We start from the raw sequence: 13,385 nt of genomic DNA on the forward strand, positions 1-13,385 counted from the left end.
GTGCGTTGTTCACAGGTCACTATCTGTAGACATGTGATATGATAGATGTTCATTGTGTTTCACTGTTGCAGTCATCACTGTTGGGTTCTTCCTTCCGGCAGGCAGCCCTCAGTCGGCCAGAATCCCAAAGTCTGGGTCCGGCGTCGGCTGTTCAGTCATGCTCCCTGACGTCAGAGCACCAGGAGTACAAAGCTGCCAGCTGACGCCATGTTCTCCAGTTTTTCTTGCCCCAGATGTCAGGTGCCCAAAAGTGAAGGCTAATAGTAAAACAAAAATGTAACATACAACACACCCCATACCCTGTAGCAAATACACCTCAGAAGAAGGGTGAAGTAGGAAACCACACTAATAAAAGTGTAAGAGGGGACAGGAGGTTGGGTAACCCAGACTGGAACACTCTAACATCTACATTTATGGTAAGTGTACACAACTGTACTTTACCCTTGAATCCAGTAGTTTGTTGTGATATATTCACCTTCTGTTGCTACCCCTGCTGATCTTTATGAGACAGTCTCATCAGAAGTGCAGTGATGAGGAAAATGTCATATACATGGACCCAAAGCCTGGAAAAAAAATAAAATGTGTCACAGAGCATCAAAAGCCTCATGGCTTGGCTTAATTCAGTAATTTCCTTCAGAATTATTGCAGTACAGTTCTGGCCAGACCATCTGCAATGTCATAGATCTGGTCATACCCAAGATGTTCCTAGTGGATATCTGAAAATGTGTCAAACATATCTGCATGCCCACCACCAAACAGTGCAGCAGCCACCTCAGGTATTGGCTATAATGTCACTAGTAGAGCTCATGTGTTAAGCATGCACCCCTAACTTATCCCCTCAGCCTTCCGCCTGGAAGAAATGACAAACATTGCCTTGCCATTCCTGTTCACCTACACAATCGGCTGCACTGCCTGGGCTGCTAACTGAACCTGTGTTGTTTCTGTCTGGATCCCACTCCCAGCTAAATCCTTTCCAACAATACAACAATTATTTTGTAGCTTCACTTGTTCTTAGTGTATTCATACATGTTAGTGCACTTTGAATGCACAGACTGTTGGGTAAGTAGAAAATTAAGTTATTTTTGCCAACATATCAAAATCTTGTACACCATTTTCTGCATCCTTTAAAATAATATAATTCCTGCCTTCTTTTCCTCTTAGATGAATTGTTGTGGTATATGTAATCTGCCGTTTGATCTGATTTGTAGGACTGCAGGCAACATAGTCACTTAACAGTGTGTTTCATTTGGCTATAATTCTTTCTTTGGCTTTTATTCTAGACTTTGCATAAAGGGAGATACACCCATTTTGTACAGTGTCATTAGTGTATGTGACTGTTTATGTTGACCTTATGTTAAGTTTTATACAAGAGCATCAAATTGACCATCTTCTCCTAATGTAGATTGATAAAGAACAACTGTGAAATGTAAAAGAAAAAAATGTGGAATTTCCTGCTAAGTGTGCACACTGCTAAAATTGAACAATTGTAAAACAAACATGTTGCACTTCTTTTTGACAGTTGTACTGTAGCCGACCTTCAGGGGAAGATGGACCTGTTGGAAAAAGTCAATTCAAAACTGATGTTTGAGGTTAGTATATGTCAGTGTCTTGTCTTACTTGTGATTTTTGCATGTGTCCAACTTGTTGTTTGCTGCAGAATATCCCCAGGGGGAAAAAACAGGTTCATATCTGGGGGTGCCAGCAACTGAAGAAATCTTGAAAGCAAGAAACAGGCTTAGGCTGTATTGTGCTGCAGTTAAAATACAGTACAGTACCTCAGAGGTAACAGCTTGCTGAAAGCACATAAGCTACTCTGTTCCTTCACATGATTCTCTGCTGTTGGTTGTTTAACAAGAAATGTTAGAATTGTTTGTAAGCAGCACAATAACATGTACTTTTACTTGTATTCTTTGAAGCCATTTTAGTGTCACGTATGCATTACAACACATTCCGCTTGCCTGAAAAATCAGACTCTATGTATGCAGTATGATCTATTTCAATCGTGCTTCCATGCTTGCAGTGGAATTGCTTCTGTGTAGGTGTGTAATGTGATGTCTTCACTGGACTCCTTTCTACTCTTGCAGTTATTGTTAGGATTGTTTAGAAGTAGGTGAACTGTGATATGTTCACGTGCACAAGGTTCCTTCCTCCACAGATTAACTATAAAATGCTGTTTACAAATGTTTGTGTTCCCTTCTACTTATATGGTGTATCATTTGCAGTGAGATTCATTCAACCTAGATGGGATGTAATGTAATTTGCAGTGACTTTTTTCTACCTTGTACTTTTTTCTACCTTGTTGTTTCTGAAGAGTTTACATGAATGGTATTTAGCATGCTGCAGTAGAAAAATCTTTCTTTCCTGGATGCAGTGTTAATATGTCTGAGATGGAATTCTTTCTGCCTGGATGTTAAGTAATACATAGTTTTGCATTGGAATGCACTCTTTCTGGGTGGTTCATTTCAGATTTATTGAGAGCAAATGGTGTTAATGGAGTGGGATCCTTTCCCTTGGGTGAAACACTTGCAGTGGGTGTCTTTCTACCTGCATAAGATGTAATATTTTATTCACAGTTATTCAGGCAAGTCAAGTACATTACATGAATGTGATAATTTGCAATATTGGCCTCTCTGCTAGTGTATGTTGCAGGAAGTTTTCAGTCTGATTCTGTTTCCCTTGAGAGCTTGTAGCAAGTTTATTGTGGGATGCTTTTTCCCTGATATGGTATAACTTGCTTAAAAAGTAAATTCTTATTAACTTTGTGAGGTTAAACATGATAGCCATATTAGAAAATTGTTTATAGGCTGTAATAAGTTATCTTTATGCATTGGTGGATAGTAGAACATTTGTTGCAGGGTCCTTTTTTCATAATTGGACTGTAAAATGTCTGCAGAGGATACCTGTCTGGAAGATGCTAGTTTGTCTTGAATGGGGTAATTTCCCATGGATGGACTGTAGGAGGTCCTTAGTGGAATCCTTTATATCCAGATAGCATACAGTATTTGTAGAGGAATCTTTTCTATTTGGCTGGGCTGCTGAAATTTTTGATCAGTTCATGTTTTACCATTTTGCTGAATGTATTATCTCTTGTCCTTTCTTTTGGCTACTTTGTGTGGTTTGCTTGTAAAACGATTGCTTTGCTGGACATCACCTGATCTAATACCATGGGACCATCCTTGACTGCTAGGTGATTGTGGCTGTCCTGTCTACTAAGTATAGTTTGATGATTTTTCCCCCTTGGAATTTCTGTCCTTAAACGCAGTGCTGGCATACAGTAGCACTCTGACTGCATAAGCATACTAAGCCCTTGAGCTTGCTGCTGCTTTTTTGCTGTTCACACTGATCAGATCTCGATCCAGACTCACTTCCTAGAAGAGTTTATGTATTTTATATTTAAAAGAAATCTGCAAAAGAGTACCTGTAGTTGTAAGACTTCTGATCAAGACCCACATCTGCACTGACTACATTACTTAGGGGAGGAAACATAAAGTAAAGCACTATAGTAACTGACAAAAGGTCATAGAAGCTCCTGGCCCACTTTGGTACCAGGTAGATGATAACAGCTGAGGGCACTTCATGCAGGAGTCAGAGCACTGTCAAAGGGACTTGCACCCAGAGGGTAGGCTATGGGTCATCCCTCCAGGAAATATCACTGCTCTTCAAATGGCAGGAGACAAGACCTGGAGGGAAAAAAAACCTTGGTTATTAACTTTGGCATGTGTATTCCAAGTTGTTGGCACAGCCCAGCCTCTCATTAGTCAACTGGAACTGTAAGATGTTCTTCGTGTTTCACTGTTGCAGTCATCACACTTGGTTTGTCTGCCTGCAGGTAGCCCTCAGTTGGCCTGCATACCAGAGTCTTAGTATTTCTGCGTCAGATGCTGTCGCTTCTTCCATGACATCAGGTCGTCAGGGGTATAAAAACAGGCAGCCGACGCCATTACATCAGTCTTTCTTGCAGAGGAGGAGCCCGAAGCAGAAGCAGTTCGCAGGTGCTGGTCGGCCTCTACATTTTCGTTTTCGAGTTTATAATCCTGAAGTCTTCTAAAGCTAGGTACCCCGTTGGGGATCCTTTTCTTGCTCTAACCATTAGGCCCAGACCACGACGTCCCTCACCGTCGGTTTTGTGCCTTGTTTAACACCCGAACCATTCGTTGGGCTATCTTTGTCGCTAAATTCTTTCGCTCTCTATCTCCGTATTCTGAAATGTTTTCGGTAAGCCATCCAACTACCGATCTTCCGAAAAAACTAAGGATAAAGACAGAGACAGGCCGCATAGGTCCACAACTGCTGACGACGCTTCCGTTAAGCTAGTCGCCAGTCCACCGGTACTCAGTGAGTCACCTTTGCAGCCCCTGATGCCCACTTCTATGGATTTGCAGGCCTCTGCTGAGACCCATTCAGAGTCCGGCATGCCGTGAGATGCTTCTTCGACTATGGAACCAGCGGATGTCTCTATCTTGGATGGGTCCAGAGCCACTGTGCAGGCACCGGCTTCTGAGGGTGTTTTTCATCCTACTGATGTTCGAATCAAACCGATGACTTCTTTTTTAGCCAAATCTACCGAGTTTCTTAGGCCCAGAGTACACACTACACCTAGAAAACCGACGACCATACTCAGGCACCCATGCCACAAAAACAAATGTTTAGAATGGCTGAAGACCTTAGTACGCTAATTAGGAGAAGCCAGCCTTCCCCTGCTAAGAGACCAAGAATTCAGTTGCCTTCAGATTCTACAGACTAGGAGTCCGATGACTCTGACCTTTCTGATTATCAGGACATGTCCTTATCAGCCTATGAGGATTCAGATGCAGAGGAATCTATTCCCTCTGCCTCCCCTCCACTGGATTTTTCTTTTGGTGAAACCTTACATAGTTTACGAGAGCATTTCCATTGGGAATGCCAAGACTATCCTCAGTCCAAAAAGAGACTCAGAGAATTTTTAGAGTTGCCTCAGCACAAGCCTTTAGCTATACCCCCTGGCCTGGATGTTGTGGATGACATTTTCAGGAATCCAGTCTTGCTCCTGACACCTTACCTCCAGCCCCTAGGAAACCTGACGGGTACTACAGAGTGCCTGATTCCCACAAGTTTCTTTTCAAGAATCCTACTGCTGATCCAGAGATAATTTCCCAGGGATCCAAAGGTATTAAGGCTGCTACAGCCAAAAATTGTACCCATTTGGACAGGGATTCCAGAGCTTTAAACAGATGGGGTAAGAAGGTATATACCTCTGCAACTTTTGCTATCAGGGCATTGAATTGCCAGTTTCACATGCTGAAGTACCAGCAACATATTATGGAACTAATTAAACAAAAAATGGTAATATTTCCAGATTGTGCAGAAAATAAAGATTTGCAAGAGGTGTTATGCATTCTGCAAACCAAGTTAGTAATCATACTTTGCAGTGTGGTTTTGATGCCTTAGAAACATCTTGCAGGGCTGCAGTCACTGGCTTTGTACTAATAAGACATGATTGGCTAAAGGAGCAGACCTTGCCAAATCATGTCAAATCCAAATTACTAGATGCTCCTTTAAATTTGACTGTTTGGCACCAAAGCAGAAGAAGTTTTCAAAAAGATGGAAGAAAAAGCTAAATCTATGCAAACTGTTAAAGAATTCTTACAAGTGCAACCACCTTGGTTCAGTAGGCATTGCCCATCAAAACACACTGGGCCTTCCCAAACAAGACCCAGGGGAACAGACCACCCAGACTACAGTCTCAGGGTATGCAGAGATCCAGACAACGGAGTGCCCCCACCCCTAAAACAGGGATTGGTAAGCCACTGCCCAATTGCTTGTGCCCCTAGGAAGAAAACTTGCCCTTCATGCAAAAAACTGGGAACTCATTACCCAGGACAAATGGGTTTTAAACATAGTTTTCCTAGGATACAGATTCCACTTCCACTCACTCCCAACCCCAAGTGGATGGCCAGACCTCACCCCAAATCAGTGGGTGGAGGCCCAAAAACAGGTTCTCTCTCTCCTCAGTATCAGGGCTATTCAACCTGTCCCAGCAGAACAAAGTGGACAAGGTTTTTATTCAAGACTGTTCCTGGTTCCCAAAAAAGAAAACTCCTGGCATCCTATCCTGGACCTGTCTATTCTCAACACCTTTCTGGTGGTTCCAAAATTCAAAATGCTAACTTTTCAACAGCTTCTTCCTATGCTAGCCAAGGATACCTGGCTGACAACCCTAGACTTAAAAGAAGCATACCTGCACATCCCAATAAGGGAATCCTGCAGACAGTATTTACGTTTCAGGGTGGGCTCCATGCACTATCAGTTCTCTGCACTTCCCTTTGGCTTATCTACTACGCCCATGGTATTCCAAAGTGCCTAGCTCCAGTCGCCCATGGTATTCCAAAGTGCCTAGCTCCAGTCATTGCATTTTGCAGGCAGAGAAATATTCAGATTTACCCATACTTGGACGATTGCCTGATTCAGGCAGAAAGTCAGGACTTGCTATTACAACACTTGGCATTGGTAAAGAGTCTTCTAACCTCACTGGGGTACACCATCAACAAGAAATCACATATAGTACCCTGCCAACAGATTGTATTCCTGGGAGCAAGCTTGAACACAACTTCCCAGATGGCATTCCTCACTCCAGAAAAACAAATTTATTTAACAACCTACTTCAACCTACTGGCCACAACAACCCAGCTATCTGCAAGGAAATTCCTGCAAGCCCCGGGGTTCATGGCTTCTTGCATTCTGTTAATTCCATATGCAAGACTGCATATGAGGAAACTTCAATGGTATCTAAAAAGTCTATGGTGTCAACATTCTCAGGACCAGGAAACAATGATTCCTATCATTCATTGTCTAAGGGCAGAGTTCCTTTGTTGGGCAGTGGCCTGCAACCACAACAAGAGACTCACTTTCGCTCCACTCCCTGCCGCCCAAACCCTAACAGACGCATCAGACTATGCATGGGGGGCTCACATGGCAGGGCAGTGCATTCAGGGCAAATGGAACCCAAAACAGATGCACCTGCATATCAATCAAGAAGAAATGTTAGCTGTACAGAATACTCTGATAGCCTTCAAAGACATTATTCTTCCAGGACAACTATTGGTAAAGACAGACAACACCACAGTCATGTGGTACATAAACAAGCAGGGAGGAACCCATTCCTACCCACTCTGCAGACTAGTCATGGCTCTGTGGAACACAGCCTTGAGCTACCAAGTGAACCTGCAAACTCAATTCTTGCCAGACAAACTAAATTCACTGGCAGACAACTTAAGCAGAAATCCCATGGACCCACACAAATGGAAACTGGAACCCGAAATATTCAAGCTCTTGAGGAACAAAGGGGGGACTCCAGAGGTAGATCTGTTTGTCTCCTCTCAGAACTACCATTCAAACAAATTCTGCACCAGAACTCCCCACAGTCAAGCTTTGAAAGTGGATGCCCTGTCCTTTACCTGGGAAAGCCTTTCAATTTATGCCTTTCCCCATCTGCTTCTCCTCTTGAATGTTCTACTAAAGATCAAACAGGCCAAGCCAAGGACAATACTGATTGCACCAGACTGGCCACGCCAGAACTGATACCCCCTTTTGCGCAGTCTGACAGTGCTGCAACCATGGCACCTGCCTCAGACCCCTTACCTGCTGTCCCAGCAGGCGGGCCAGATTCTGCACCCTCAGCTTCAAACCATGAACCTTGCAGCCTGGCTGATTCCCTAAGCTCACCTCTAGCAACCCTCGGTAAGCAGGTGCTGGATGTCATTCCTGAAGCAAGGAGGCCTAGTACTAGAAAATCCTGTTCAGAAAAGTGGAAATATACTGTTCCTGGAGCCAGGCTCAGGGGATGGACACAACAGTGCCCGGCTTACCTCATATTCTAGATTATTTAACAGAAATGCTCCACAAGGGCCTGTCTTTCTCTTCAATTAAGATTCATGCCTCTGACATTTCAGCATATTATAATACTGCGCCACCCCTCTTCTCTCATCCCCTGCTAAAACAATTTCTTAGAGGGGCCAAAAATTTAAGGCCCCCCAGGAGAGCTCCCACTCCAGCCTGGGACCTTAACTTTGTATTGGAAAAACTCACTCTTCCCCCCTTTTTAATCAGCTGCTACAGCAGAGTTAAAATTCCTTTCTTGGAAAACAGCCTTACCTTCTAGCCATCACTTCAGCAGGAAGAGTGTCTGAATTGCAGGCCATCATGGCAGTGGAACCCTTCATCGTCTTCCATGCGGACAGGGTTTCCCTCAGGACTAATCCATCCTTTATGCCCAAGGTGGTATCTAGTGTGTAACCAGTCCATTCATTTGTCTACTTTTTCCCTAATCCTCAAAATAAGGGGAAAATGATACTGCATTCTCAGGACGTGCACAGACAGCTTAGATTCTATTTGGACAGAACTAAGCCTCTCAGAAAATCTGACCAGCTGCTAGTTAGCTTTGCTGCAGGGGCAGAGGGGAAGGCCATTTCAAAGCAAACCATTTCCAAATGGATAGCCTATTGCATCCATTTTTGCTACAAGCACCATGGAAAACCTACCCCACAGGAGATAAGATCACATTCCACCAGGGCTGCATCTACCTCTACGGCATTTCTCAGAGGAGTCCCTACCCAGGGACATCCTGGAAGCTGCTACCTGGAGCTCTGTACATACTTTCACCAAGCATTACCACCTGCCTATCTTTTCTAAATCCAGAGCTGGATTTGCCACAGCAGTCTTACAGGGCCTGATTGCTAGCCCCAATGCTCCTTAATTGCCTTCACCCTTCCTTAGCTTTGGGACTCAACCCAAATGTGATGACTGCAACAGTGAAACATGAAAAACATAGTACAGTTGTACATAGTACACTTACCATAAATGTAGATGTTCGAGTGTATTCACTGTTGCAGTCCTGGTTATCCTCCCTCCAGCCCCCTGACCTCTCTTGGCTCTACCTTTCCTTTTTGTTTGGCATATATTATATCGTGTATTTGCTTTTTGCTGGGGGTGTTCCATGCCATATAATTGCTTCCTATTGTGGGGGCGCCTAACATCTGGGGCAAGAAAAACTGATGTAATGCCGTCGGCTGCATGTTTTATACCCCTGATGACCTGATGTCATGGAAGAAGCAACAGCATCCAACACAGAAATCTGAAGACTCTGGTATGCAGGCTGGCTGAGGGCTACCTGCAGGCAGATAACCCAAGTGTGATGACTGCAACAGTGAATACACTCGAACATCTACATTTATGGTAAGTGTACACAACTGTACTTTTCTGGCAGGATCTCAACACTTTTAGTTCTCTCCACTTTCCTTTGGCTTATCTACTGCTCTCAGAATTTTCACAAAATGTCTGGCTCCGGCCATTGGCTTTTGCAGACAAAGGAATATCCAGTTTTACCCATACATAGACTGTCTTATTCAGGCAGACAGCCAGGAAAAGCTGCTCAAGCACCTGGCCTTTGTAAAGACCCTGCTAACCTACCTAGAGTACACAGTCAATGAAAAGTAATCCAAACAGGTGCCCATCCAAAGGATTATGTTCTTGGGAGCAAGCCTGGACACAGCATCCCAGATGGCATTCCTTACACCAGAGAAACAAATTTTCCTGTCAACTTACTTCTCTCAACTGGCCACCAGGCCCCCGTAAAATGACGAAACAAGTCATGGGCATTCAGAATCGCCAATGAGCTGAAACACCTGATGTTCATAAGGATCATTTGCATATATCCCATTTGCCTCTGATACAAGAGGTTTGGGAGGTCACTCAGTGGAAGTTCTGTCTTTGCTAGAGTTTTCATTTTGTTTTTACACCAGAAAAGCAAATGTTCCTGACAGCCTACTCTCTCAACTAGGCACCAGACCCCATTATCTGCAAGGAAGATCCTGCAAGCTCTGGGGTTCATGGCATCTTGCATACTACTCATTCCATGTGCCAGACTGCATATGAGGAAACTTCAGTGGTACCTAAAAAGCCTTTGGTGTCAACACTCTCAAGACCTAGAGACTCTTGTACCTCTAATTCCTTGCCTCAGAAAAGATTTTCTGTGGTGGGCAACAGCATGCTCCCACAACAAGGGAATACCTTTCTCACCACCCCTTGCTGCCCAGACCCTCACCACAGACGTATCAGACTATGCTTGGGGGGGCACACCTGGACGGCAGGTGCATACAGGGCCAATGGAGCCCACAGCAAATCCCTCTATTCATCAACAAAAAGAGATAGTGGTTGTCCAGCAGCCTTTAATAGCTTTCAAGCCCCTTCTCTCCCCAGGGGCTCACCTGATCAAAACAGACAACACCACTGTGATGTGGTATATCAACAAGCAGGGAGGGGCTCACTCCTACCCTCTATGCAGGCTGGCCATGACCCTTTGGCACACAGCCTCTGCCATGCAACTGCACCTGTTAGCACAATTCTTGCCAGGTTCTCTCAATTCTCTGGCAGACCAATTAAGCAGAAATCTTCTGGACCCAGACAAGTGGCAGCTCAGTAGAAGAACCTTCACCCTGATAACTCAAAAATGGGGCACCCCGAAGGTCAACCTCTTTGCCTCCCACACCAACCATCAGCTCAGCAAATTCTGCACCAGGGAGCATCACTGCATGGCTTGGAAAGTGGATGGCCTGTCCTTTTTCTGGGTCAATCTATTGGTCTATGCCTTTCCTCCACTACCTCTCATCCCCAGGGTACTGCTCAAAATAAAGGATGAAAACAAAGGACAATTCTTATAGCTCCAGACTTGCCTCGCCAGCACTAGTACCCCTTGCTGCGCAGCCTGTCCCCACTGCCACCATGGCATCTTCCTCAGATTCCAAACCTCCTGACACAGAAGGAAGGGGAATTCATGCATATCACCAATTGCAGACACTCAACTTAGCAGCTTGGCTTATTCCCTAACCCCGGATCAATCTGCCAACCTCAGTAAATAGATTCTAGATGTTATACATGAGGCCAGACACCCTAGCACTAGAAAGTCTTATGTTGACAAATGGAAAAGGTTCTGCACCTGGATCCATGCTAAGGGAACCAATATGGCATAGCTCTCCCTCCCTCTCATCCTGGATTACGTAGCTGACCTATTACACAGTGGCCTCTCTTTCTCCTCTATAAAAATTCATGCCTCTGCTATCTCTGTTCATTTCCACACTGATCAGCCCCTTTTCTCACACCCTTTGATCAAACAGTTCCCAAGAGGGGCTAGCAACTTGAGGCCACCCAGAAGGGCCACCAACCCCAGCTTGGGACCTTAACTTTGTATTGGAAAAGCTCACCCTGCCCCCTTTCGAACCAGCTTCTTCTTCAGAGCTAAAATTTCTCTCCTGGAAGACAGCTTTCCTTCTGGCCATCACTTCAGCCAGAAGAGTCTCTGAGCTGCAAGCGCTCATGGCTGTGGAACCCTTCATCTTATGCTGACAGGGTATCCCTCAGAATTAACCCATCCTTCCTGCCCAAGGTGGTGTCCAGTGTGGCTCTCAACCAATCCATTCATTTGCCCACCTTTTCTCCTAATCCCAGAACAAGGGGGAAAGGATCCTGCACTCTATCTAGATGTGCACAGACAGCTCATATTCTATCTAGACAGGACTAAGTCCTTCAGAAAGTCTGATCAATTGTGGGTTAGCTTTGCAATAGGGGCAGAAGGCAAAGCCATCTCCAAATAAACCATTTCCAAGTGGATAGCACACTGCATCCATTTCTCCTACAAACAACATGGAAAGTTTCCTCCTGGGGGTCAAGACACACTCCACCAGAGCAGCCTCCACCTCTGCAGCTTTCCTCAGAGGAGTCCCCACCAGGGACATCCTGGAGGCTGCCACCTGGGTGTCTGTTCACACTTTTACCAAACATTACCACCTGCCTCTCTTCTCCAAATCCAGGGCAGGGTTTACCTCTGCAGTCTTGCAGGGCATCCTAGCCAGCCCCTAGATGGTCTTCGTGTTTCACTGTTGCAGTAATCACACTTGCGTTATCCTGCCAGGGGTAGCCCTCAGTCGGCCCGAATACCAGAGGCTTAGTATTTCTGCGTTGGTTGCTGTCGCTCCAGGACTGACGTCAGGTTGTCAGTGGTATAAAATCAGGCAGCCGACGCCATTACATCAGTCTTCTTGCATAGGAGCCTGAAGCAGAAGCAGTTCGCACGAGTGCCGGTCGGCCGCTACCTGAGTTTTCATTTCCAAAATTAAAGTTGAAGTCTTCTAAACCTAAGTACCCCATTGGAGATCCTTTTTTCTTGCTCTAACTGATGTCAGAAAAAGTTAGATTGTCTTGCCTGTGGAAAGCAAATACAACACCGAGATTTCCATTCTTAGTGCGTCACCTGTTTAGGCTCAGACCATGACATCCCCCGCTGTCGGTTTTGTGCTTTGTTCAACGCCAGAACTATACGTCGTTGGGCCCTTATTGTAGCTAAATACTTTCGGTCTCAATCTCCGTATTCCGAAATGGCTAAATGGCTTCGGCAAGCCATCCGACTACTGATCTTCCGAAAAAACGTAAGGATAAAGACAGAGACCGCGCAGGTCCAAAACTGACGACGATGTTTCCGTTAAGCTAGTCGCCAGTTCGCCGGTACTCTGGTGCTTTCACAGCCCCTTATGCCTGCTTCTATGTATTCGCAGGCCGCTACCAAGACCCATTCAGAGTCCAGTATGCCGCGAGACTCTTATTTGACTAAGGATCATGTGGATGTGTCTACCTTGGATGGGTCCGGAGCCACTGAGCAGGCACCGGCTTCCGAGGAGGTTCTTTGCACTACCGATATTCGACACAAACCGATGACTTTCACATCTTCAGCTCTTTTTAAAACTGCCAAGTTTCTAAGGCCCAGGGCCCAATCTCAAATGCTTAAAATGGTGGAAGACCTTATCATGCTGATTAGGGGAAGCGAGCCTACCCCCTCTAAAAGAAAAAGAGACTTATCCCCAGCAGCTTTATCTGATCAAGAGTCCGACGACTCTGAGGTTTCTGATTATGAAGACATGCCCTTGTCTGCCTATGAGGATTCAGATGCAGAGGAATCCCTTCCTTCTGCCTCTCCTCCAGAGGAATTTTCTTTTGGTGAAACCCTGCATACTTTGAGAGAGCATTTCCATTGTGAATGCCAGGATTATCCTCAGTCCAAAAAGCGACTCAGGGAATTTTTAGATTTACCACAACACAGACCCTTCGCTATTCTTCCTGTCTTTGATGTTGTGGATGATGTTTTCATGGAATCCAGTTTAACTCCTGACAACCTACCACCTGCTCCCAGGAAACCTGACAGGTATTAGAGGCCCTGACTCTCACAAATTTCTTTTCAAAAATCCTACTGCTGACCCAGAGGTCATCTCCCAGGGACCTAAAGGAATAAAAGCGACCACAGCTAAGATTCCCACCCCTTCAGATAGGGATTCCCGAGCTCTAGATAGATGGGGTAAAAAAGT

General features: G+C 45.0%; 1 protein-coding gene across 1 annotated transcript in view; it reads left to right on the plus strand.

The window, feature by feature from the left end:
- The window catches only part of RUFY1 (RUN and FYVE domain containing 1), a 2,127,773-nt gene that overhangs the window by 1,081,299 nt on the left and 1,033,089 nt on the right, over positions 1–13,385 (plus strand). Inside the window, exon 8 of the mRNA XM_044069383.1 lies at positions 1,520–1,589. Within this exon, the coding sequence (XP_043925318.1) occupies positions 1,520–1,589 (70 nt within the window). The remainder of the gene's footprint in view (positions 1–1,519; positions 1,590–13,385) is intronic.

This window comes from Protopterus annectens, chromosome 4.part0 (genome assembly GCF_019279795.1).
Source record: "Protopterus annectens isolate FY-2018-M chromosome 4.part0, PAN1.0, whole genome shotgun sequence".
In the NCBI taxonomy this organism is placed as follows: domain Eukaryota; kingdom Metazoa; phylum Chordata; order Ceratodontiformes; family Protopteridae; genus Protopterus; species Protopterus annectens.